The sequence below is a fragment of the Anthonomus grandis genome, chromosome 12, assembly GCF_022605725.1.
Source record: "Anthonomus grandis grandis chromosome 12, icAntGran1.3, whole genome shotgun sequence".
In the NCBI taxonomy this organism is placed as follows: Eukaryota; Metazoa; Arthropoda; class Insecta; order Coleoptera; family Curculionidae; genus Anthonomus; species Anthonomus grandis.
The window spans coordinates 19,525,778-19,553,530 of NC_065557.1; the positions used below are offsets into that span (position 1 = coordinate 19,525,778).

The 27,753-nt window shown below is 30.0% G+C and overlaps 3 protein-coding genes across 5 annotated transcripts; 1 reads left to right on the top strand and 2 right to left on the bottom strand.

Annotated features, from left to right (window-relative positions):
- Positions 1-2,280: 2,280 nt before the first annotated feature.
- Positions 2,281-5,672, bottom strand: LOC126743414 (signal peptidase complex catalytic subunit SEC11A). Its single transcript, XM_050450503.1, has 5 exons — positions 5,482-5,672; positions 5,205-5,316; positions 3,614-3,761; positions 3,022-3,199; positions 2,281-2,477 (listed from the first exon to the last, which is right to left on the bottom strand). Exons 1-5 carry the CDS (start codon positions 5,530-5,532, stop codon positions 2,427-2,429), a joined length of 540 nt encoding a protein of 179 aa, XP_050306460.1. The 5' UTR covers positions 5,533-5,672; the 3' UTR covers positions 2,281-2,426.
- Positions 5,673-11,362: 5,690 nt separating this feature from the next.
- On the top strand, positions 11,363-18,318 carry LOC126743415 (acyl-coenzyme A thioesterase 13-like). 3 transcript variants are annotated; one of them, XM_050450505.1, is made up of 4 exons: positions 11,363-11,611; positions 11,697-11,891; positions 16,814-17,001; positions 18,023-18,318. In XM_050450505.1, the coding sequence occupies exons 2-4, from the start codon at positions 11,820-11,822 to the stop codon at positions 18,189-18,191; spliced, it is 429 nt and encodes a 142-aa protein (XP_050306462.1). In that variant the 5' UTR covers positions 11,363-11,611; positions 11,697-11,819; the 3' UTR covers positions 18,192-18,318. The 3 variants fall into 3 exon arrangements, with proteins under 3 accessions (XP_050306462.1, XP_050306463.1, XP_050306461.1); XM_050450506.1 differs by having other exon boundaries at positions 11,363-11,601; positions 11,662-11,891; XM_050450504.1 differs by having other exon boundaries at positions 11,363-11,601.
- A 4,042-nt stretch (positions 18,319-22,360) lies between these two features.
- LOC126743416 (mitochondrial pyruvate carrier 2-like) lies at positions 22,361-26,072 on the bottom strand. Its single transcript, XM_050450507.1, has 4 exons — positions 25,900-26,072; positions 23,695-23,735; positions 22,781-22,977; positions 22,361-22,644 (listed from the first exon to the last, which is right to left on the bottom strand). Exons 1-4 carry the CDS (start codon positions 25,982-25,984, stop codon positions 22,608-22,610), a joined length of 360 nt encoding a protein of 119 aa, XP_050306464.1. The 5' UTR covers positions 25,985-26,072; the 3' UTR covers positions 22,361-22,607.
- Positions 26,073-27,753: the final 1,681 nt, after the last annotated feature.

Sequence of the window (27,753 nt, forward strand, 5' to 3'; positions counted from 1 at the left end):
CTGCTAAAGATGTCGACATCTATAGCATTCATCTGATTATACCATGTACAAGCACGGCACAGTGGAGCTTTGCTGGACAGATTCGTTAAGTTAAGAGAGGGATAAAATATATGGTGCCTCCTTGTATTGGCAGGAGGAACAAATAGAGGTGGCCTCTCTAAGACCTCAGAACAACCAATTTTATTATTGCAAAGTTTATATAAAAATATCTGACTAGAGAGAATAGTATTTTGCTTTAGTGACAAATAGTTGAATCTATTCAGCAGGTACTCCTGTTCCACACCTCTTACTGGATATACTCCATCCAACTTAACAGAAAGTAACTTTAAGAATCTGCGCTGTACATACTCCAGTCTGTTAACATGAACATCATAGATGGGGAACCACAACATACATTAATTTAGACTTTACTAATGAATTGTACAATACAGTCAAGCTGGATATATTCTTAAATTGAGAAGTGGACCTTACTATAAACCCGAGGGATTTTAAGGCTGAACTAGTGACCTGTGCTACATGCTGGTTGAATGTGAGCCTCTTATCTACTTCAATGCCCAAATCCTTCACTGAAGAACAGTCTAGCAACTGAGAACCACTCAATATATATGGGTATAAAATCTCTTCATGAAGAATGGAAATTGTAATTTTTTTACATTTGTCACAGTTTAGGGGTAGTTTATTTCTTTCACACCATCCAAAGACCCTATTCATGTCCTCTTGCAGCTTTAGGCAGTCCAGCTTAGTACGAATGATACGAAACAACTTCAGATCATCAGCGAATAAAAGACAGAAACTCCCCACACAATCAACTAAATCATTAATAAATAGATCGAACAGCATTGGGTCGAGGTTACTGCCTTGGGGCGCACCACTCGAAGCCATGTAATACTCAGACCCAAAACCATTAAATTCAACATACTGAAGCCTGCCAGTCAAATATGAGATGAAGAACTCCACCAGACAAGGATGAAATCCAGCCAAAGCCAGCTTCCGTGCCAGCAAACCGTGATCCAGCCGATCAAAAGCCTTCGAGAAGTCTGTGTACAGCACATCCAACTGGCTTTTCTGATTTATAGCTAGATATGCTGTTTCCAAGAAACAAGCCATATTAGTGACAGTAATCTTTTTTGAAAGAAACCATATTGCTTTTCTGTAATTATGTGCTTAATTTGAGGAGACAATTTATCATGCACACATATCTCAAAGGCCTTCGAAAAATTAGAGAGAATTGACACCGGTCTGTAGTTCTCTATTCTGCCATGGTCGCCACTCTTAAACACTGGACATATTTTAGCCTTTTTCCACTCTTCCGGAAATGTATTGGTCTTGAGTGATAAGTTGAAGATTTGTAAGAGTGGTACAGCCAGGGCCGATGCAGTCACGCAAAAGAAATAATTAAAATTTAATCACAATACCCCAACATATAGGGCTTTAAAAGCTTATCACATATTGCCTGAGAATATTAAAAGTATGCAGAGTATTGCTGTGTTTAGGAGATAAACTATAGCTTTTCTAAACGAAAATTGCTTTTATTCTTTCAACTTTATAGAATAACTGATATTGCATTGAGTGATAGATTGGATGCTCTTGTGGGGTTCTGCGACCTGCCGGATTATTTCTGGAGCTACCGGGACTTTGTGTCTACTGGCACACCGAGACGCTTAAAATTTGATGGAGGTACCGAAATTTCCTGGTGGAGGTATGGCCGCGGCATATTTGGTATCATCATATTCCTTAGTCTGTCACTTATATGTATGTATTATTTTAGGTTTATCCTACCCAAGTGTTTGTATCATTTAAAGAGTTTATTGATGTATTTTTCAATTATTGATTATTGGCATGTTCTAAGTTTTCTGAACTGTCAAGTTTAGTTAATTAGTATTTTTGCTTATCTTATAAATTTATTTATTTAAATTAGGTAGCATATAGCCACTTCTGTTTGATGTTGCTTTATGATTTTTATAATCATTTTGTTGGCAAAAAAGTAATTATTAATTTATTTATATACTTTCTTGTTGCAAATTAAACATGGATTCATAAATATTCTTTAACAAGTGCCTAAAAACCACTTATTGTCAATTAGGTAGTGGTAAAGTTTTTGTTTAGAAGAAAAATAAATATGAATAAGTTAATGTCATATTATGTTAAAATGTCAATAAATTGTGGAATAAGAAGAAAGTTTATTTATAAATATTTTCATTTGTAATTTAGTTTGAATTTGTGCATTATATTGCTTCTTAATAAAATCTAGATGATAGGAGTTACATGAAACACTAACCCTACTTTCTTAACACATTTAATTAAAAACCCAGAATATTTACTTATATTTACACATACAAAATCATTTTCATAAATTAAATAGTTCATGGAGATGTGCTTATTTATATCTAAAGTAAAAAATAACCAGTGCGGATCTTGCTTTCCATTTATTCTCTGTGAAGAAGGACATATATTCCTAGAATGGACAGTACAGCATACTAAAAAAAGAAAAACGATTACTTGTTAAACTATTTCAAAGGGTTTAATATTTATATATATTATGGTGGAGATATATATTATAAAGAAAGTGGCGGTTTTTTTATTTACTTATCACGTTTCAGAATATTTATTATACTAAAATTACTAAATGCGAAACTAATAGGAAACTTATTTTTTGATGCCTTCTTTGGAGTAAGGGGTATTTTGAATATTGCAACAGCAGGAGGAATTCTTTTGGAAAACACTTTGAAGTGTACAATTCTGGATTTTTTTTGCTATTCATTAATTGGCCAAGATCAGTGACTGTCAAGCACATTTCAGCCCCGTTGTGAGTGAGTTGCTTGACATACTGAGTTAGTACAAGTAATAATATTTTTGCCTATTTATTTGGTATGGTAATGTAAAATCAAAAAAAAATACTTGTAAGTATAGTACTTTTTGAAAGTGAATAATAAATACCAAAATGAAAATGAGGCAAGCCATCAAAAAGTATATAATATTGTTTTTTATATTAAAAGCTTTTGAAATTACTCAAGCACTTACCTTGAGCTGGGGATATTCATTCATTAAAATTGTAACTATACCAACATATGGCAAAAATCCTCTAGCTCTTCCAACAATGTCTTTTTTTGTTAGCCATAACTGTCCAGGTGCATAAAGACCTCTGTCATCTACACTATTGTTATCACCTTTAGTAAGGAATTTCACTGTGTCATTGTCCCTGTAAAAATTAAATTACTTAAATTATTTAATGTATTATTCCCTAAGATAATCAAAGGTAATTAGTTTAGTTTCCATAAAGTAAGCAGTGAAAACCTAAATTTCTGATTAAAAATTTAGGTTTTTACCAGTTTAGATAGATTTTGATCAATTACTTATAAAAACCAACCAACCAATTGACCAAAATATATAAAAATAGAAACTATTTTAATGCCAAGAATCTATAAACAAAATTGAATACAATTCTTCGGACAACAGTAGCAATTGCAATTTTTTAAATTAATAATTTATCTTTAGCAAAAATAAATGGCATAAAAATATTGCAACAGAGTAAACACAAATTCAGCGCACCTCAATGAGGTCTGAACTCTATATAATCAAAGCTTTTAATATGAAGATTATTTATATGACTTACTTTTCATGAAGTTTTAACACTCTGTGAACAATTGGTATATCTCTCCCTTCCACTTTGAATACTACAATTTCACCAACTCTTACTGGCTCTTCAGGGTAGTTGGTAAGGAATAATAAATCACCTCTATGAAATGCAGGTTCCATACTACCTACAACATCACAATTTAAAATTAAATTAATTATTTATTTAGATTTAGGATATAGATTAAAATCCACCAAATAAATATCTGTCCAGGGAATAGTCTCAGGAGGTCACTTGCAAATAGTTTGCTAATTCTGTATATAGATATTCTTGTTAATTGATATTTCAGTTGTAAAAAAGCAGTTTAGTTAGGAAAATTATTGTAATCATTTTGAGCCTATGACTGGCAATATTAGAAAAAGCTCAATAAAGTCCTCATTGAATAACAACCATTTTAAAATTTGTATGGTAGGAAATTTAGGTTAAAGAATATTAGCCTTATTTGTGAGTTGTAAAGACAAATATTGTGATGTCTAATTAAAAATTCTATACAAACACAAAGTTAACACAATTTAGTAGACTTATTAGTTAATAATTGGTAGAACTATAAAATTAGTAAGTAAATGAAATTATATTTCCATGACAACTATTTACACAAAAAAAAACATGACAATTTGGTTGGACCATTCTTAGACCTAAGTCTTTAAAACCTCTATCAAAGCCTCTCGTTAAGATAGGATTATATGGTATTGCAGTGAAAGTTTGCTTATTTTGATCTTTTTGAAATATGTTAGTTTCTAAGATTAACTTTAAATCTGTCTTCTGATCAGCTTATCTTCATAACTATTGACCCTAGCAATTGTTTTAATTGTTGCTTTTTCTTTATTAAATCTGTTATTAGTTAGAGACAATTTTAAAACTATTGAATTGCATGTTATTTTGCTTATGTAGTTACCATCTGTATAGATGAGCAGAATCATTTCATAGTGATTATCCAAGATTATTCAGCCTTATATGGATTTTTCAAGAGCCCCACTATTTATTTTTGGGAGCAAACTGGCTAAATGCATGAGTTGTAAGAAAGACTTTATCAGTAAAATTAGAAACATATTGCAGTTATATGCCATTTATACCTTTTCTGTTATAAAGTGTTGAATTATTTAAAAATGAATTGTAATGGTTATATTATGGTATTTAATTCTTTTAAAATTGATGATTACAGGCAGAAACCCATTCATAAATGTAGATTCAAATTTTTACTACCTACTCCTCATAATATAGAACAGAATTAGCAAATTTCATAATGGATTATGGCTAACAGCTTATGTATTAAAGGACATTTGATTTGAGGAATGTCTCAGAATACCTCTACATACACTAAATAAGTGGGTTAATGAGTGCATTGTAAATTCCTTCCTGCAATCTTATGACCTAAATAAGTACATTGAACTCTTATTTTATTGAAATTACATGTAAATGAACTTGAATATTAGTTTTAGGAGATATTTACAATTTTAATAATACACAATTTAATTTATTCTACTTGTAATAAGGCATGCCAGATGGCAGAGTTTATCTTGTTTTAATAGTGGCTATAACTAAAGAGCATCTAATTCTACATCCATATTACCTGAAAGGACTACTACAATAGGACTCTCACTTCCTGTAACTACCATAAGGCCTTTCCATATCATCAAAGCTGAGGAAACTATCATACCAAAGCTCAAGACTTGATAGAAAAACTAGAACAAAAACAAGTTTGAAAGATCATAATGATGGTTATATCATTATACTGAATATTGTTGGTTTTTTCAAAGTGAAGCAATTTTATTAAAACAATATTTAGAATAATTATGTATTTTTATAATTTTTGAATTAATTTTGATAAAAAATGTAATGTAATATACCTGCCGCTTATTCATCCGCTGAAAATCGTCAAAGAGCGTTACAAAATCCATATTTTGTTAATTCGATTTTTCTTATTTGTAAATTTAAAAAATTCTTATGTGGTTGGATTGTTTTATCCACGTCAGTTGCGGCTCGCGGTTCCCTTCGATTTTGAGTTTTCACTTAAATTCTTGAATCCTTGAAACTATCTGTCAAATCTGTCTGTTGCTGATGTTAGAGGTTAAGTTGACAGCTTACAGATGATAAAATGAATAAAGGTTCATTTACAGCAATTTGACTTCATGACCTACAAGTTCCTAATTATTCCTGTCTTCACATTTTTTGTTGTAAATCATTGTTGCCAACTTTTTGAATTCTGAAATCCGTAGGACGAGTGCAAAATATCCGTAGACTTGCTTTTCAAGGAAACAAATTATATACATAATTATTTTTGTATAAAATAATGTCTGGTATGAATAAAATAAGATAATAATCGTAGAAAAAAATCGATGCGGTAATAAGACAATAATAGAAGAAATATAATATATAATATCTATTGATTACACACATATTTTGTGCTACTTTAATATAACCCTACATAAGTAAACTTTTGATAAACTGACGTTTTGATTAAGAAAAAAAAAACCTAATTAATTTAAAAAATAACATAACAAGAATAAGCATAGAAAACACACGCACACTAATAAAAAAAATATAAGACTTAGTTTTCTTCGTCCAAAGATGAAAGAATTAGATTTACAGAATCGGTTTCTGGATGCTTCGGCTGATGTTTATATAAAATAGATGTACCCATATTGGTTAGCATTGTTTTATCTATTTCCCAATTAAAGTAAGTCAAAGTTTTGGTAAATGATCTTTTTGAGTGCAAAATGCCTTAAAACAATTGGAAACGTTTTTGACCCTCCCGTTTTTTAAATTAGAAACATATTTCCAAAACAGATGAAAATCCTTGTCTTCAGAGTCTCCCAAACCATTGAGCAGAAGGCGCCATTCTCTATCTATGCTATTGTAGTTGTATTTTTAGTAATTAAATTGGGAAACTGCAAAACCAAAGGCAATATTAACATATTTACTTTATTATATATATTACTGGGTATAATAAAAGTCATGTATTTTATATCGTTTCTTGAGAATGAAAATCTAGTTTTTATTTGGTCTAGCAACTGTTGATACAATTTAAGGCATGAAATTCTAAACTTTTCAAGTTCAAATCCAGATAACTCTGTATATAAGTAGTGACCGAGCCACCAAGATAAAAGATAAAAGCGCCAGATGTCGCACTCGTAGACTAAAATCATTTTATGAGGAAATGACGAATAAATATTTTTTTACAAGAGAGATTATCTATACTCTATGATTTATATATAGCATATTATTATTTTTACAGAATTTTTAATGAAATATCAAAGTTCTCGAAAATCCGTAGAGTTTGGGCTTATATCCGTATGTCGGAGAACAAAACCAAGAATCCGTAGATCTAAGGATAAATCCGTAGGGTTGGCAACACTGTTGTAAATTAAAGATATTTTTCTGTGGATCCGTGCTCGCGGTTTCCTTCAATTTAGAAACGAATAAAAGCGCGTTTAAAATCAATTCAACTTTGGATTTGTTTCTAATAGTTTTGTAAACTTCTTGACAATATGATAATCTATTTTAAAACTTTTACTAAAATGTTACCAATCATTTTTTTACATGCACAAGTGCTTGCTTTTTAAGCGTGGGTTTTAAATACTTTAAAAAATAGGTTTTAATCTTCTCCCGAAGATGCTAACATCGTTAGCGAAATACGTGTCTAGAGTAAAGAGAGTCTTGTTTAGTGGTAAAACTGTCTGGTAATTTGGAGCGTCACACTAAAGGTTTCAATCATAGGACTTCTCTAACCATATTTAACAGCCAATGACAGAAATTGAGTCTGTTATCAAAGACTCTTTCAAGAAGTGCCTGGTGCAGAACCACGTGATATGGATGAAGTCCAAGTAAAAACAATAAATATAAGATATAAGGATGCTTATTAGTGTTGTAACAAATAAAAATAGGTACTTGTGCTCTTTCAGAATATTTTCTACTGTACCGTGGGATATTCCCAACTCCCTAGAAATATTTCGGATGCTTATGTAAGGGTTTATTTCCATATAGGCCAAAACACTTATAACGTTTGCCTCTATGCGCCCTGGCCTTCATCTTCAATGAATATTACCGTGAATACTTACTATAGTATTTCTTAGCCTGATAGCAAAACCGGTAAAGACTCTATGATTATAGTGTCTTCGGTCAGGATATTTTTGGGCATATATACGGGCTGCAATGGGTGCATCTTGCATTAACTCAAAATACGCTGCTGCATGTCAAAAACTATGTCGTTTGGAATTATGTTTGGCATTTTTAAAAAACTTAAATGATTTAAAAAACTGGCTTTGAGGTTACATTTGACACCGATCATAAACGTTTTATCATGGCGATGAAAATATTTATCAATTTTCATTTGTTTCCAAAGCCTACTACTAACTGGTAACTCAATAATGCCAGCGCGACATATTTCATTCTTCAAAAGCATGTTTTTTCATGCTCTTTTAGCCTAAATGAAAAAAATTACATCGTTGTATTGAATATTTGCCAGAAAATCGCTGGAAAAGTCCAAATTAAAACAAGTCGCCCTCTAGCGCTCAACAAAACAACTAAGCCGCCTAAGTAATTATACCATATAAAGATAATCTTTTTAAAAGCCTAATAATTACCATTTAAAACAAAAGCAAGCTCGTTAAAATTCGTTAGGCCAATCAAAAGTTATCAACAATTTTAGATATAAATATTCATATTTGTAAGCAAGTTCAATAATGATCATTCATAGTAGTTTCCTTCAAACAATTAGGGCAACTTAATGTTTTGCGATACTAAAATCTGATTAAATCTTTTAGAAGAGCTTTTGGAGTTCAGTAAGGCATTTTTCTCTATTTTTCATTACTTCTGAGTTCTGCTCTTTGAATTATATAGTTTTGCTTACCTTATTTGCTTACTGCTAAAATGTCATCATGCCTTATTTCATTTTAATTTTCTCATTTTTAATTTACTCAGTTTTAATTTTTAACATTATTCAATGAACTGTTTTGGTACTTATTTTTGGATCAATTTAAGCTTTACTAATGGTTCTATTTCTGTTTAATATTACTGTTTAATTAATACTAATATATAATATTTTTTATTATTTTACAATACTACAGTTTCAAGATATTTTATTGTTTAATAGTCAAATGCTAATATGTAACTGCTCTTGAATTTTTCATTGGTATTATTAGCTTTCTCAATAAATATTATATTTATAATAATAAAGCATATGTTAACTTGAGATTCCAGATTCTCAACCTTCACTACTACTTCTTCTCCTCGATAATTTAAAACTAATAGGTATTTAATATTCTCAATTTATAGAGGACGCACACCACATCACAATCCTCAATCAATTTTTAACAATCTAAACATAGCCTTCTTCTGGACTATATAACCGAAAAAAATATTTAAGTCCAAAGCCAAGTGGAAATTGGTAAATATCAAACGCCAAACAACCGATCCGTGACGTCCCGTTTTCCCCTACTTAATACTTAGATTCTGGTTAAAACCAGAACCGCAGAATCGCATTGGTAAATACTAGTGTTGTAAAAATCCGGATTAATTCAATATCCGGACAGTATTGATTCGGATGAATTAAAAATTCGGTTTTTTCATCCGGATTAATTCATCCGCTTGATGTCTCGCCCGTTCGGCAAATTATGTCATGTTTCGGGCTCGATACTCGACCGTCCGATAAACGTTTTTTATAGCCGTTTTTCGAATATAAGATATGCATTATGCAACCCATTAGACATTTCGTTTTTACGGATTTCTACATGATGTTAAAACTAAAATAGCTAATTATGTATGTAATGAATCAAGTGTATTTTAAACGAGGCAAAATATCAATACGAAAATGCTTTGTTGCCGATTGCCGGGTTATTTGTCCGGATGATTTGATTCGGATTCTCTTAGCCGGTGGAACGTGGAACTTCACGAGCCTCGTGCAAGCTCATACAATTATTTCATCGTCGGGCTAACGGACGACTGGCGGCATGTATCCGGACGATTTAGATATCCGGATTGATTCGGAATAATTTGATATTTGGATTGAACGGACGATTAATCCGGACTCTTCGCATCACTAGTAAATACCAACTAAGAATCATTCCACGCTGAAAAGCGGCTATAAGCCGATTTCCGATTGACACGCGTTGAATTGGTAAGAGCTGCGGTTACTCTTTTGGTTGACAACTTTGACAGGTAAGTGTGACGTATTGTTCCCCCACCACTTAAAAATTCTGATCTAAACAAACAGTTGCTGAAATGAATTGGTTATTAGGAATCAAAGAGTTTATGTTTTTGTTTTTTCTTTTCTGTTTGATTAAAAAATGTCGATTTTTTTAAATTTTTGACCCTTAGCCATTTTTTTCTCTCGAACAAACTATTATGCTTTTATTGGATCTAAAGTAAATTTCGTATAATGGTCATGTAAATTTGCATATGTGAAGCCATAAACACCTTATTGCTGGAATTAATTTTAAATGCTAAAATGTTAAATGCTCCTTTAATTTAACTTTTTTTACTAAGTAGCGTATTAATACTTTATTATGAAATAATTGTAGAGAATATAAAATATGTATGCGAAACTAATATATAAATTTTTAAAATAAAAATAAATTTCTAAAACTACTACTTGTTCTCCTTGATAATTTAAAACTAATTGGTATTTATTTTTCTTAATTTATAAGGGGCGCACACCATATCGCAATCGTCAATCAATTTTTTACAATCTAAGCATGCATAGCCTTGAATCTGAACTGTCTGAACAGCTGATCCGTGACGTCACATTTTCCCCTATTTTGGTTAAGACCCTGAATCGCAGAAACGCATTGGTAAATACCAACTAAGAACCGTTCCACGCTGAAAATCGGCTATTGTATGTCATTGTACAAAACCCTTATAAGTAATGGGGGATCAATGCGTCACACTTACCTGTCAAAGTTGTCAACCAAAAGAGTAACAGCGTTTGGGCACTTTTCAAAATTCACCGGTAGATACACCGGGTTGAACCCGTTGAACAGGCAGTGACCGAGGCGTTTCAGAATTAACCCGGTACAAAAAGCCCCGCGTTTCAAAATTAACCGGTGAAATCAGCTGGTTGCGACCGACGAGGTATCGGATTGACCGGGATTTTAAGGTGGAATCTTGGTGAAATAGATTCTTCCTAGGATTCCTAACCTAGTTTTGTATTTTTTTTTACTTCGTTTTTGTAAATTTGATAACATAAAACTTTAATACAATTTTTTAAAATTTTGTTTGTGTATAGGTACCGGTTATAAAAGCCACAAACTGATTGCAACAAAAGCTGAGACCCTTGCAATGGAACTGGGTCGTTTTTGTTTGGTTTTTAGTTTTTTAAACATCGAAACAGTGGCAACCTTTTAATCTTTTCATGGAAAATGCTACTATACTTTGTTTTGTTTGCTTTGAAAAATTTAAGAATATAAACATAAACAGAAATCGATATTATTAAAGCTGTCAACTACCAAACAAATTCTAAGAAAATCAACCGAAGCGTTTCCGAATGTTTAAGTTACCGAATGGCAACCTGAAATTTACCGAAAATTTTTTGATTAACCGGTTAATTCAACCGGTGAATTCTGAAAAGTGCCCTTTTTACCAATTCCATGTCGAAAATCGGCTTTAGTATGTCATATATGCTGAAAGGTTACATTCTATCAAATTGTACAAAATCTTGTACAACATCAGATATGGGAACACTGTAATATGCTCTTATTTGAGCTGTATGCTCTTATTATCAGTTATTTTAAATAAATGACTTTCAGTTATCAGCTAAGCGCGAAATGCCGATCATTGTTCAAAGATCAGCAGTAGTACCTACTTCTTTATGCGCATGACACTCCCAGATGATCAACAGCCACAGTCCACAAGTGAAAAAAATTAGGTTACCGGTTTATTGTTACAAAAAATCATAGAGAAATGAATATTAAATATACATACTTTTAATTACTCTATGCAAAAAATGCAGCAATAAACAAGCTGTAATACAGGTATCAAATGGTAAAACTTTGTAAAATCTGTTAAAGCATTAGTTATTTTATCTTTGTTAGAAGGAATTCTCCAATAACATAATATTGATTTCAAGGTTAGCTAATTTATGTTTTCAACTGAAAACAAAGCACAAAGTATTGAAGTAATTTAATCAACTGAAGGAGTGAAGAATTAAGAAATTAAGGAAAATTAGAAGGAAAGTGTGTGAAAGAAAAAAATGGTTTTGACTGTAGCACAACTAAATAAAATTTTTCGAGCAGCAAAAAACTTTGATCGTGTTCTTAACAAGGTGTGTATCAATTATTTATATTTTTTGCATATACAATAAATTAACTTAAACTGGCTTTACAGGATTTCGAATCCTAAATTTGCCCTTCTCATAGAAAATAATGTTGCAAGAGCATTTATAGCTTTATAGCTATATATAGGCTTCTATAGGCTTCATTTGAGTCTAATGGAATTCCTCCAGGCTTATTGAAATATTTGTCTTTGCAAAAAAGAAGTTTTCCCTTAATTTTAAGGGTACAAATACCTACATTTACCCTATTCTTAAATCAGGCAATAGCCATAATGTACATAACTTTAAAGGTATACCTAAGTATACAATCAAGCTTTGCAAAAATTGTTGCTAAACTAGTGTTCTACACAGCTCAACTGTAAGAATGATTCTAAGAATTACACTGTGGTCCAATACTGTTTAAGCTCTTCACCAATGATGTTGGCTATGGTTTGTCCTCTAGAAATCTAGTCTTTGCAGATAATTCAACTGCAGAATGACCTGAATCAGATTACAAAATGGTGAAGAATTAATTGGTTTTCTTTCCAATACCTTAACTGCTCTGTAGTGACCTTTTCTCAAGCATGGGCGAAGTTAGAGCCTCAAAAATGGCAGAGTTACACGAAGAGGTGAGGGGGTGGCCATCAAAGAAAAGTCCGCCGGTCCAGGCGCCGCCGGAGGTAACAAATTTCTTGATGGGCACCTTCATTTTCACTTATAAGCCGTTAAAATTATTAAAAAAAAAAGAATAGTCTTAAACAGCTTCTATTCTAATTTGCTATACTATATACATAATATCATGAATTTGTTTTACCTTTATTTTCATATTAGGTTTCATCCAAGGAACACGTTTTTGAATTTTATTGCAATATACATAATGTATTAACCATTCTGTATATGTATTGGAGTATATTGCATACATAGCAAAAGTCAAAAGTCGCTAGTTTTAAAAAAATTTTTAAACTTTCAAGAAAAATTTCAAAGTTCAAAATAATATCATTTTAATATCTAATTGTCGGACTTAATTAATTTAGACAAAGTTAAACACGACGTTTCGGTTGGTAAGTATCTCCAACCATTATTATATTAAAATGTTATATTAAGTGTAAACTAGCAGTTTAACTTGATAACGGTTGGAGATACTTAGTGTAAACTAGCAGTTTACACTTGATAACGGTTGGAGATACTTACCAACCAAAACGTCGTGTTTAAATTAATTAAGACAATGCAAATCCGACAATTAGATATTACTTCTCCATTGTCTGCCACCTTCAAAACCAATATCATTTTAATAAAACGCAATAACTCTTCAAAAATAGCAAAAGCAAAATGTATTTAAAATGTCCTTAAATAAAATGAAATCCAATAAAATTATCTTATAACTACTCTAATAAAAGTTTTCGATTTCCTTTTTTTAAAAACTTTTAAAATTTCATCTGGCAACAATGACTTTGTTAGACCACTTTAGCACTAACCACTAAGAGTGGTTAGTGCTAAAGAACTAAATCGACCTGACCCATCGTTGACCTAAACCAATTTTTAATTCTTCTCATTGTTGAGAAAGAGTGTTCGCAGGACGCTGAAGAAATTGGCAAAACTAATGCTATTTGCATAAGGGTATATGCATTTGGAAAAGTCTCTTTTCTTAATACATCTTTAATATCAGAAATGGTAATGTTGTGGCTCTGGCTTTTATTTATGCAATTCCCAATAACGGTCATTTCAGCTTTTAATAGCTCCTTATCGATTAAAAAGGTATCTCCATACAATTTAATGAATTCCAAACTGCCATCAAAATCCAATTGCAAAAAATTGAAGACAGATTTAGCTAATTTCTGACTTTCCTAAGAAAATCTTATTTTTAGATGATTTATTATTTTGTCGAGAGACCTATAATAAATTGAAATTAGCCAAAACTTTTGTGCCTCATTTTTTATCAAAGGTGAATTTAAGAACGTTTCTTCGTGTACTGCGGAAGTGGAAGCTTCAACCACATATTCTTTAAGTCTTTTACTCTCTGTTTTTTTACGTTTTGAACAATTTTTTTGAGGGGGCTCATTTCATTTTAAAGGGGGCTAAGCCCCCCCCTAACTCCGCCCATGTTCTCAAGGTAATAATATGCTTCACTTCCCATATACTGGGTGGTGCATCACCAAGGAAATCCCATATAAGTTCAAATTGGTATAAATTCAAACATTGGGTCCCCTGGTTAGTACATTACTAAGCTGCAGTTATTTGATTACATGCCGTTAAAATTGCCATCTTTAACTCTTCTAAATTTTAATAATGCACTTCTTTATAAATAACACTGTTAATGTGACCCCACAGAAAAAAGAGATTTGGTGAAAGGTTTGGAGATTTGTTGTAATTTAGCCTAATTACACATCCATCAAATATATACTAATGATATTCCCTGCCTTTCTGTGAATTGTGTGCAGGACAATGATCCATTTAAAACCAAGGTGCAATTTGATTTTGTAAAAGTTCCAAAAATGTGTCTCTCTAAATATTTTTCCAAAAAAAAAGAACCAATAATTTTATGACCAAAAATACCCACCCAAACATTTACCCCTAGAAAGGGGTTAGTGGGTTAATAAGAAGATATCTGTGTTTGTTTTCTTTACTTCAGTGACTCATTATTAACATTTGACTCATTATTTAAGGTGAAGGTGCATTCGTCTGTAATAAAACATTTCATAAAAATCCCTGTGCTTATTCGACTTTCCATAACTTAAAAATAAGTTCTTAACAGAAATCTGCTTCCCTTATTTCCTGATCTTTTTGATATTTAAAGGAATGGTATTTGTATTTTTTTAGTGTGTGCAATACTGTACTATGATATTTTTCTACAACTTCTCCAAGCATTCTGCTGCTAATTCGTTTATATTTTTCAAAATGAACTCACATTTTACATTTCAAAATCTGAGGTATTTTCCCACTCTGCCATCATTATTGTTTTGCTCTGAGCCTTTGCATTTACTAATTACTGTACCCTTAGTGTCAAAGTTGTTAACCAATATTCTGCACTGTTGTTTTACTTGGAAAATGCCTATTAGAGAAATTCACAGAACATTTGAGAGAAAACTATTCTCCATGTAGTAGAACTTAAGCATTATTAAGTCGCTTTTTAGAAAGTAATGGAATTTGGTATGGTGGCTTGTCTTACTTGCACCTTTTGAAAATGTTAATACAGTTTTTCTGTAAAATATATACCGGCGCCAATATTTGAAAGTATAATAATTTATATGGGATATCCTATAGCCAGCTTGGGGATGCACCACTCGGTAATCTTGATAATGCAACTCTGACTAGACCAAATAAAGCTGAAGATTTTTATTATTTAATCAATACAAGGGATCAACCCCATAACAAAAAATATTAAGATTTCAGAAAAAGAAATAAAAGCTAGCCTACCTAACCACTAGTTAACAATAATTATCAGACTTAATCTTAATAACAAGGATAATTAAAGTGTTTTACAAGTAGTAATAATAATCTTTAAAAATCTGAACAATTGACAATGCAAAATTAGCTAAAAAAAAACAAAATATATGAGATTTTATACAAGATTCAGGTGTGATGTTTGATCAGAAACCAAATTTTCACTACCATATAAATGCAATTTGGAACAAGGCTCTTAAACACCTGGGTTTTATACAGCTTAATAGCAAAGAATTTTCTCATGAAAGTATGAAACTTTTGTATTATACTTGTTTAGAGTATTGCTGTATAGTATGGTCTCCCAATTATGATATCATCATTCCTTCATTGGCATCACAAAAAATAAATAAATAATTAAATTATACAGATTGTAAAAATGTAGTGATCTATTAAAAGATTATTTTGGCAGCTTTGGTTCTCTTTACTTGCTGCATATGTGATTGTAAAGTTGTGGTATAACAAGATGAATTGTAAGGAATATTTATGTGAAAATATTTTGTACCTAAAGTTGTCCTGTTTGATAGAGAATAAAACATTTTGAGTTCATTAAAAATCCCAAAGAAAGGGGTTAATTCGTTTTGACACAAATGCACATAATCGATTTATGAAATAAACATTGCCATCACATCATCATCATAATTTTTTTAAGTAAAATATCTATTTAATTTATTATTATATTATTAATTTTTTACAAAAGTTTAAGTTTTTTACAAAAGAGTTGAATTAGAACTCTTAGTTTTCTTACTTTAAGACCTTTGAGATTTCAAAATAAAAAAAATCCTTGATTGACTGTTGATTTTATTTGATTCTCATAGAAGTATTCTCTCCTTATTTTTATAGTATGAGATATATTATACTGCTATGATCTTTTTACAAAATCCTATGTACCTACATTTATGATGTACTATGTATCTACTAACTATCTTTTATTTTTATCACAAAGATGCAACCTAACTCATAAGTTAAAAAAAATCAACACACTTCTTCATTCTTTTCATGTTTTTTCACAGGGACAGCAGTAACTGAAAGAATCCCAAAGTTCTTAATTGGTGCAGCTTATTATATTATAAATATTACTCTAATAGTTTTTTATATTTATTAAGTTTTAGAATAGTTCAAACTTCAATCATTTAAATATTTAATCAATATAAGATGCGCCCAGGCATTTCAAATAAGTATTAGCTTATTTATCATGAAATTACACAACTTTTAAGAGTTGTTTTTAGGAAACCTTCCCCCTTTTAGGGAAATAATGTAATATAGGGTTATCTATTTGCTAAATAAAGACTAGTTATTGTTATTACTTATGATAAGTTTGACTAAAACAATAAAACACATTTTGATTAACCCTGTTATTTATATTTTATTGAAAAAATTACAATTTAAAAAGTAGAAAGATCTACATATAAAATTGATTATACTGTAGTGTATTCTATACTAATCATAATGATATTGAAGCTTATTTATATCCTATTCTATTTATTTTATACAAGGTCACTGTAACATCTCTTGGAAATGGAAAATGTACAGCTGAAATGAAAGTAGAGGAAGAACATTCAAATGCTCTAGGTGGATTGCATGGTGGGCTCTCTGCTACCTTAGTAGATTGTATTTCAACATATGCACTTGTTACTCATAAATATGGAGCAGTTCCAAATGTATCCGTTCATATTAACACTGAGTAAGTACCTTAAGTGTTCTCCTCACATTATTACACAGGGCACATTTAATATCTGAGTATTAATATATACTTATATATGGTATATCACGGTCAATGGAAAATGAACTTTTAAGGAAAACGGGACATCGGATTTTTTATAGAAATTTGGCAAAGTAGGTATTTGATGATGATTGATTTGTAGATATTTGATGTCATTTGATGAGAATATTTTTAGAGATACAGCATTGCCGCCTATACCAAAACATATCATCATCTTTAATCTTGTGTATGTTGAATTGGTGGATCCGTAATTACTTTCTGAATCTTTTCTTCATCCCTTTTTTCTATACCTTTCTTTAATGGTTTTCAAGTTAATATTTTCCATTATTTTTTGTCCAAAACTCACCTCTAATTAAATTTTTTTTATTTATCTCCAGGAAATATAAAATAATAAACTCCACTTGAAATTCAGGGTGTAGCGCATTTCAAGGTCCTCTCTATACTTGTAGGTTTTGTTTTAGGAAATTTGTTTTGAATTTTACAAGGTTGCTTATAATTTGTGATTATACTGCTAAATTAAAAAAGATTAAATTAGAGATATGTTTTGATTAAAAAAAATTATTTACTTGAAAATTGTTAAAAATAATTATAGGAGAAAATGTTCAGTAAGTAATTAATGAGCCAAAAATGCTTACATATACTACATGGTGTTTCATTTGAAATAAAAAGGATTATACTATTTTTTGGTATAAGAGGTAACCCTGCATCACTTAAAATATTGTTAAACCTTAGATTACATTCAATTATCTATGTTGCCAACTTTTCAAAAAAATCATGGATGTGTCTTTTTGCGTAAACGTCTAACCTTCTATCGAAAGTGATACACCATGTATAGTTTGAAACTAAAACCTAAGAATGCTAAGCAGTTTATTGGTTTGATTAACAATGTTATTTAAATAAAATCAATTTATTGTTAACAGCTGTGGTAACTGTCAAAGTATTTGTATAGTTCTTACTAATAACATAATTTTAAATATTTCAGGTATCTAAAAGGAGCCAAGATAGGTGATGAAATCGAAATATCTGCAGATACGCTCAAAGTTGGAAAAACCCTAGCTTTTTTAGAGGTATTAATAAAGGAAAAAAAAACAGGTGCTTTATTAGTTAAAGGGTCTCATACAAAGTTTTTGATTTCCCCCAGGGAAAAGTAAATTTTATGTTGTTAGGGATCAAAATAAAATTTATTTTCCTCATTAGTCATATTATAGTTACCAAAAATGCTATTTATAATTTTAAAAAGATATATGTTATGTTAAATATACATCATATTCTTTATTATCAACTTGTTTCTCTATCCAAACCAATAATAATTTTATCACAAAAATAGCATCTTAAAATAAAAATAGATGTTTTTGAGTGCAGTTATACACTCTCTTCTTATCTGTTTTGCAGTAATGTTTTGTGCTCTTTTAGTTCTTAAATAAGTTGTTTTGAAATTCAAATGAACTGCAAAATTAGAGTAGTAACAATATTATTTTTATCAAAAAAACTACATGTTTGTGTAAAAAGTTTACTGCACCTCAAAATGGAATGGAGGTCAAACACCAGCTCGTTCCATAAGTTTTATTTGATTAAAGTGATATGTTTACATATATTTGATATGTTTTACAAGCTCTATCTGACTGTTCAGAAGGTGAAATGTCGGAACAATGCCCTAGGTTCGTCAAACTTTGATTGTTTTATTCGAAAAAGTAGAACATTTGTTTTAAGATTGTTAAGTAATAGCATGTTACTTTCAAACCAGATTTATGCTCATCAAAATAAGTCTTGCTCCCAACTGCTAATATCTATAGATACGTTTTCCCCCATGCCAACAAATTACTATCATCGGCATAACAAGTTTCATACTGAACGAACAAATCATATACAGGGTGTCCTACAGTCAACGTTGCAGGCTATAACTTTTTTATTTTTAAATATAAACAATTTTAAGAAAATATAAATATTTTTAATAGTTATAGGACCACTACCCAAAATTACTTAAAAAAATTACCCCCGACACATTCATCCTCTTAAAACTACCTCATGCTTTTTTTTGGATAGTTAATGCACATTATTGGCCTGAAAAAAATCCTTGATGGATAATGGAAACTCGTTTTCAAACTATTTAATTGACATTTTATTGGACCGTACTTTTAAGAAGGTAAATAACTTCAGAGCGGTATTTAAATATCTAAAACCTTCAAAATTTACTGTGTAAACTATTAGAAGACTTGCCTGTTTTAGAGCGCAGTTTAATTGGCAAAAAGATGGCGCTCCACCCCATAATGCCCAAATACAGATTATTTAGTCAATAGATTTCCTCAAAGGTGGATTGGAAATAGGGGTCCTATTAGGTGGCCAGCCCGCTCTCCAGATATGACCCCAATGGATTTTTTTGTCTCGGGTAATTTAAAGGATAATTCTTTCGGCGATATGAATGAAGCTTGCGTGGAAGCTGATGGAGCTCAATTCGAGAATTTAATTAAATAATAGATTAGATTTTGTCAAACAGATTAATGTAATGTTAAAATATTGTATAATAAATAAATTGAATTTAAAGAGAAACTTGTTATTTTAATTTTTGCAACAGTCATTTTAATTTTTAAATTTAAAAATTCATTACATTGATGTTACTACATGATTTTTGTTATAAAATTAAATTAATAATTTTACAAGCATTCCAAACGTTAGAAGAAATACTGATGAGGCCATTTGAAAAAAAAATGTTGCGATGGATTTGTCGGGGGTAGTTTTTTTTGAGTAATTTTGGGTAGTCGTCCCTATAACTATTAAAAATACATTTTCCTAAAAAAATTGATATTTAAAAATAAAAAAGTTATAGCCTATGACGTTGATTGTTGGACACCCTGTATATGCTTCCCAGTACAATTCCTATTTGATTTTTCTTTAGGCTTGAGAAACGATTCTGTAATTTTTTTAATATTTCAGTTTTTTGTTACCTATTAGTTAAATAGGACGAAAACAAGTGGAAACATACAGGTAATTCAAAGTTTTTTGAAAAAGCTGTCAACCAATATATCTAGTTCCTATATATATACCTAGTTCACATCAAATCCGCATTTCCTTTTTTAAATAAAAGGCTTTATCAACGCTATCTTTAATTGTTCTGTAAATATACCGTATTTGAATGAATTATTAATAATCTGAGAAAAATATGTTTAATAAGCGAAATAGCTGATTTGATGATGCTGTAGTAGGTATTTCGTCAATCCCAGTTCTAATTGTTTAGTTTTGCTGACAATTCATATAATAAAGTCTGAATTGACATTTAAAAAAAAAAACATACTGGACATGTTCCCGAATGCTGCAGTTAAAAGGAATTAATAGTGTTTAAATGTTTTAAAATCTCTGGAAAAATTGGAAGCAAAAAGTTATTATATCCGTAAGGAATATCCTCCAGATCACCCTTAATTGCAGCCCACTTATCTCTCTATAAATATTCGTTTTTGTTGTCAAATAAAGTTAGCATATTTTTATATTCTTCAGACCGCACCGCTTTTATAGTGTTATTGTTCTATTTTAGCGTTATTCCAACTCTTTAAAGTCATTATATTAATTCTGGATACAGGTTAATACAACAGTATATATCTAAATTAGTTTTACATTTACTGATTTTAAAGAAAAACTTTAGATCATAAAATCGTTAAACACACTACTGCATGTGTATTTTGGTATTTTATAGACAAGTTCCCAGTTTTGTTTTTTAAATTGCTTAAAAAATATTATTCGTAGTAGAAAAAATTCTTTTGCGTTCCATAATTTTTAGACAAGTTGTTTATTCGTCTGTGCAAATATACTTACTACAACTCCCATCACTTATTAATTTGATCCGCGACAATAACTTTACAATTAGATTCAAGTTTCTTAAAGACAGGTGGACTTCTTTTGTTTTCCAGTGTATGTACAGCATTCACAATTAAGTGCAAAGAAAAAAAAGAGCGTGTAGCCAATGAAGGAGTTCATCGCCCAAACAAAAAAATCACAATTTTGTGCAATCAGTAAGTGATGACTATAACTTGCTGTGTTTTCTTCCAGTTTGCTTGAACTAGAAGGAAAAAGGCTTGCATTTTTTCAATAATGTATTTCAAGAAAATTTAATCGAATCTGAAGAAAGTTCATGTTTTTACGTTAAAGAACAATATGAATTTAGGCATATTAGATATGAGTGAGTTTTCTTTTTTATCCAGTATTAAATAACTACATTATTTGTTGTTTCAAGTTTCCATAATTTTAATATTAAACGTGTTTCGTCCTACGATTTTCATTTTATATTTAAAAACATAAACACTACTTTGCATTTAAAAAATGCCAAATCTTTATATTTGTGAAATTACGAGACAGTTTTATCATTAACCAAAACTTTTTATTTTACTCTCGACACGTGTTTTGCTAACGATGTTAACATCTTCGGGAGAAGATTAAAACTCGAGTTTTAGTCTTCGTTAGCGAAACATCAAAGGTTCAACCATAGGACTATATTTGTGGATATAATTTAATTTTAAACATTACTTTATGCTAAACTATTTTGGATTAACCATAAAACATTTTTGATTAATGGGAATTGAAAGTATTTTTTTCCTAAAAAATTTCTTTTTATTTAATTTTCTTTGAAATCCAAACGATTTACATATATTTTTAGATTAACAGCTATTTTATTCATAGATTTGTACTATTAAATAGATTTTATACAATTTTATATTGTTTTTATGTGTTTCAGTACTTGTTGGTATTATAATGAGACAAAAGCAAACCAGTCACAATATTTTGTATTGCCTAATAAAATAAAGAATAATTTTTTAGACAGAAAATATTCTATTTGATTAGATTTATATTGGAAAAAAAAACAAAGAATGGACTAGTTATGATCATTATTACTCAATTCATAAGTGCTTGTCTCCCCTGTTTAACATGGAGACTATAGATGTGAGAATTGCTATGTTTGCTGGGATGAGCATTTAAGGTTGTTTCCTTCATCAAGTCTGTATTTAAATAATTTTTATTTCTGAATGGAAATTCTTAAGTGTCATTTGTTTGGCCCCATTAAAAATACATAGTAAACATTTTCAAAGTTTTGGAAAGCTACATTTATTTTAATTTATTAAAAATTGAATTTTTATTATCATCCTTTATCACTATTTTCTCTCTATGTTTTTTATTTGCTTTATTTATTCTGCCTATACTATATTTTATAATTAATGTGTTCTTGAGATCATAGATTACTTTTGAATCCTTAATCCTGTTTCATAAAAGAAATAATTACTTATTAGTCAACTAAAGTATAATATCAACAGAATGATTATGAAAAAAAAACAAAATATTTCTGCTAAAATATATTATTCCTTCCCATCAATAAAATACACTTTTTTATAACAATATAAACGAGAACTGTATACGTATATTATTTACATAAAAATATGTAATTTAGTATTGGTAAAAATATTTATTAGATCCTATATCCTGTAAGATCATTGTTACACTTCCCTTTTGCCTCAACATAAAAAGTTATAGTAGAATTCGTATTTTAAATCACAGTTCTGGAAGATCTATTGCCACATAACATTTCTTTAGGAAGATGTTTTCTTGCCTTCATTCATTTGGTAACTGAAAATAAGTTTTATTAATATAATTGAGTGTCTTTAAAGGGAATGCTATTTAATCAATTATAAGTTAATAGTAAATAATTATATCTTCTTGTATTATAGAGATTATTATTCTTATACTATAGTATTTTTGTTACCTTACTGCCCTATATAGCTGGAAGAGCTGAGTTCCCGCTACAAAAACGTTTACACTAAATAAACTGTAATTTTTAGGAATGATTACTAGTGAGTATCTAGACCATATAACACCAGTGGCAGCTAGTGCAACCGTTTGAGCGGGACTTATTGTTTCTGCTGGTCTACTTAGGTCAGCTATGCCTGCCAATACTAAACCCTGAAAGAAAGAAAGGTGTTTTATTTATTAAAATCTACAATTGTAAATTTAAATTTTACAACTAAAACTATTTAAAATTAGCATCTGTAGATTAACGCAAGCAAAAGTTAGTTGTTTATTTTAATGTAAAAGGAAAATAATTTATAAAGATTTGACATTTAAATGAAAAAAGTTGTCTTGCAAAGTCGAGAAGCTAACCTCATGACTAGAACTAAAACTGTCTACTTTACTAATTGGTATAGCAATGACACATTTTAAGAGTATTATTTAAAAAATGAGTTTAAACACAAAGTCTTGATGACTTACAAAAAATAATTAGTTATGAAACAATAATATAATCAGTACTGAATCATATCAAAGAATATATTATAGAAACCTGACCTGGCTTTAAAAGCACCTATATAATTTGGTGTGGATAAAAATGATCATTAATTCTAATATTCAAATTAGTTTAAAAATGCCTAAAAGAAGTTGAATCAAACCATAGCTGATCCTATGAAATTTCTGTTTTCATGCCCATATGGAAATAAGTTTTTTAATAATAAAAATGTAATAAACTAAACTTAAAGCATTTTTTAATACTGTAACATTTTGATAGTAAGGTCCATTAAATAAATGAAATTTGACTGAAATATTTAATGAAAAATTGCTGATATTTTTAATACTACTGCTTAGTTGGAAATGATATTCTTATTCTAAATAAAGTTTAATACAAACCCATTTAAATAGTGGTGCCCAGAAAAAAACAGTTTTTGGACCTGTAATAAAAAAAATGGGTGGAATGAGTCTAAAATAAATATTATCTGTAATTATTCGTAAAATGATGTATTTTAAAAATACTACTACTAGTAAACGAAATATCCATAGCTTTAGATTTACAAAAAAAACAAAATAAATATATGCAATAAAAAGAATAAATAATTAAATTTGAAGGTAAAGGGGCTTAAGTAATTTCTAATTCAAAATATTATATAGATAGGACTATCTATAGACCTATGCCCAAACCTGTAGATCCCTTGTGTAAAGTTAAAAACCTTAAAGTTACTTATAATTAGACTAATTTTAAGTTACAACATACATATGCATTTGTTCTTTCTAATTTTATATAATTTCCTGTTTTTTTAAATCTTTTATAATAACTGGTGACAGTATCAAAAACACACTTAAGTAAACAATTGAACTGTACTTAAGTGTGTAAATATGTGAATTCAGTATTACATTAATTAATCAAATCATACTATAGGATATGTTTTGTATAAATTTTTTTATTTATTAAAACAAAGATGCATTATGAGTATCCCAGTTATTAATAAAACAATATCAAATCAAAATATTATTGTTTAGCTTTATTGTTATGAACTAATATTTGTTGTCAACAAAGCAACTTAAAATTAAGAAAACACACTAAAAAAGAAAATTTATACAAAAAAGGAGGAAAATCAAAAGCTACTGATACATACAAAAACATAGAGCAATTAGAGCCCCTTGTGGAGTGAGGTGTCATGTATCTTGTCAGCATCTTTTTGTGCAAAATAGAATCTTGACCCTTTGTAGCAGAACAGCTATTGTCTTTAAAAAGCACAAGCAGGAAATTGTATGAGGCAGTTTTTTTGAAACTCATCTTACATACATCCTTCGGTTGCCCATTTCACATTCAGAGCATGTGAGATTTGTTTTATTTACATGGGTAAAAAAATGTTCAATCACCTTCCTCTTCGAATAAGAAAACTTAACTCTCATCATACATTTAAAAAGATTGTTAGTTACAGCATATTATACATTATAATATTATATTATATTTTTTTTTAGATGAGTTTTTTAATTATGTTTTGTCCTGATTACAAGATATGTATGTGTGATTTGAAAAAAAAAATTGTAACTCTATTTTGCTTTCTAATGTTCTAGTCTTAGGTTTAACTAACTTAGATTTAATAAGGCTTTGTCAATAACTTTGTTTGGGACAATAAAGCTATTTTTTGAATTTGAATTTGACATACAAAACATTAAGCATAAAACTCTTCAGGATCTTTTCTGTCAGATATTTTTTAAGCCTATGTCTAAAGGATTTGAGTGTTGCAAGGTCTCTATTGTTGCATGGCAGGTGATTGAATACCTTTAGGCATTAGTAAAAGTGATTTCTGAATTAATAGTGGATGTGGGAATAGGTAGTTGCATATTGTCTCTCTGACATATCACATACTTGGAGTCCTTTGACATATGCTTATGCTGATTTTTGAACAAAATGCTAGCAACTTCCAGTATATACACACAGGTGACTGTTAGAATGTTTTCTCAAGCAAATAGAATGAGGCAGGAATCCTGAAGTTTTGCCTTGCAAATATACATGAGGGCTCCCTTTTGCAATAAAAAGAGGGACTGGATAAATAAATTGCTAGCATTCCCACAAAAACAAATACAGTATATTTTATCTCAATATCTTTTTTTTAAGAAATTCCCAATTATTTGCATGGGACCAATCATTTAAATTGCTGTTGTGTAAATTTATATGTTATTGTAATCATTAGTACTCTGATTTTTTTAAAGAAATATGAATATATCATAAAGAATATCTTAATTGATTATGGAAATAACTCTTAATTGCTAGCATTGTTCACTTTAATAAAATTTAAAGCCTCAGTAAATTAGGTCAATTTAAATTTAACACTTGGTTAACAATGGTTAAAACAGCTTTCAGAAAGCATGTCTTGAAAAAAAAGTATTTTTCAAGCCCATCTATGAGAAGGGTGTGTGTAAGTACCTACTATATTAATCCTTCTGCTAAGCTAGAGTACTCTTAGGGTTTACTATGAACTATAAATATGATTTATAATAAGGAATCACTTGATTGTAAGCAAATTAGAGACAAAACACATTGAGAAAACTGTTATAGATATTTCTACTGATTATTGGATATGAACTTACCTGCTGGGTGTTGCCATAAGGGTTGTAGTTTTCCAGGAACAAATTTGTCCATGACAGAAATAGTTTTTCTATAAATTTGTGACATATTTTAATTTTATTTGGTTTTTTAGTTACAACAGAATACAGATATTACATAAAGGACAAACAGCTGACTGCCTGAGATTTTCTTTAACCTTCACAAAAGTCATAACAGAAGGATGACATATTCAGGGTTGCTCTTATAGATATTTCTACAAAATCGCATTAAAGATGTACGAGATTTTGTACTATTGTACAAGAACACTCGAATCACTTGGCACTTTTAATTGAAATGAGGAGCCAAGCACAAAAATAAAAAAAATTATAGAAAATAATATACAGCGCATTCCAGAAGCTATGTTTAAATGCAATAATGGTGAAATGGACGCCTTTCTGAAAAAAAGTTTACCGTCGATATTGTATGTTTTTTTTTACCTAACAAATCCTAAAACGTTTTATAGCAAATTCTGCGATATACTATATAGATATACAGGGGTTTTGAAATTCAATTTCGAGGAAATTTAGATACACCAGACAGAAATTGGTTGTTCGCTATTGTTTGTGATATGGTTATTTTTTTCTATCTTCCTTTATTTTCCTGGTTAACTTGCCCCGAAGAAGACAATAAGCAGAAAGATATATGGGTAAGTCACTTTTATTTTCCGACAAACCTATCCTTTTTGTCATTTAACTTTCCTTGCTTTTTTAAAAACTATATTGACTCGGATTAAGGTAGCGTACGCTTTCTTAGTGCAGATGCTGATTTTTTTCCAAAACCGGAGGTATTAAAGTTGATCACACAAATTGCTTATTCGCTCCTATTTCTGCCCCTCATGTTGATTTTAATCTAATAAGCAGAAACACCTGTAGGCAAGTCCACCTTTATTTTTTTTGCATCTTTACGCACTATCCGACAAACTGTTTTTCCTTTGCAGAAAATAAAAATTATTAAATTATAAATTACTTATTGTACATTACGATTAAAAAGTCGCTTTTTGAGAATCTGCATCTTGCTACCCGAGTATCTAAGGGTAATCACTTTCGATAATAGAACTTTATATATGATAATAGAACGCTATTTATAATTGGATAAAAAAAACAAATCGAAGTACAAATTTCGCTTTATAACAAATATTACTGATAGGATTGTTATTCTGTTGGACCCTTTAACTTGTTGTTAAACCATTTAAAAAACGCTATTTTAACTTTACGGCTTAATTTGATTTAATAATGTGGATCGACAATATTTATGAATATATCGCAAAAACTGCTTCTAATATTTTCTCCAAGATGGCACTGATTTGCGATTTTTAAATGTTCTATAGATGATAACTATCAACACTTTAGGATTACAAAGTTTTACGGCTATCCATAAGTATCAAGCACATTTTACAATATTGCGTTCAATAGAAAAGAAAACGGCGTTAAATATATTGATAATGAGAAAACTTTTCAGATGACACCATTTTCTTTCTGATGAGTTGTATGGCTCTCGAATCTGCGGCTAACTTCCAGGTGGGTTTCAGAAGCCCAAAGAATAACAAGTATAATTGTAAGTCTTCAATATAAAACAAGTTTACTGTTGACTCATTTCAATTTTATTGCATTTCACCTGATTTGGTGATATCGAAAAATTTGACTTGCAATTGGACATATATTCCGCTGCATAGTATTTAGGTGATGTGTTTAAAAGTATCTACGAATATTGAAGAATTCAATGGCGGTAATTTCCCTTTCGTTCCGTATTTTTTAAAGTTTATTTATTTAGGGTTCCATGAGCTGGGCATTTCTATAGGTTCTATGATCTGGGAATGCCTGTGTGTGTTCTATGAGGAG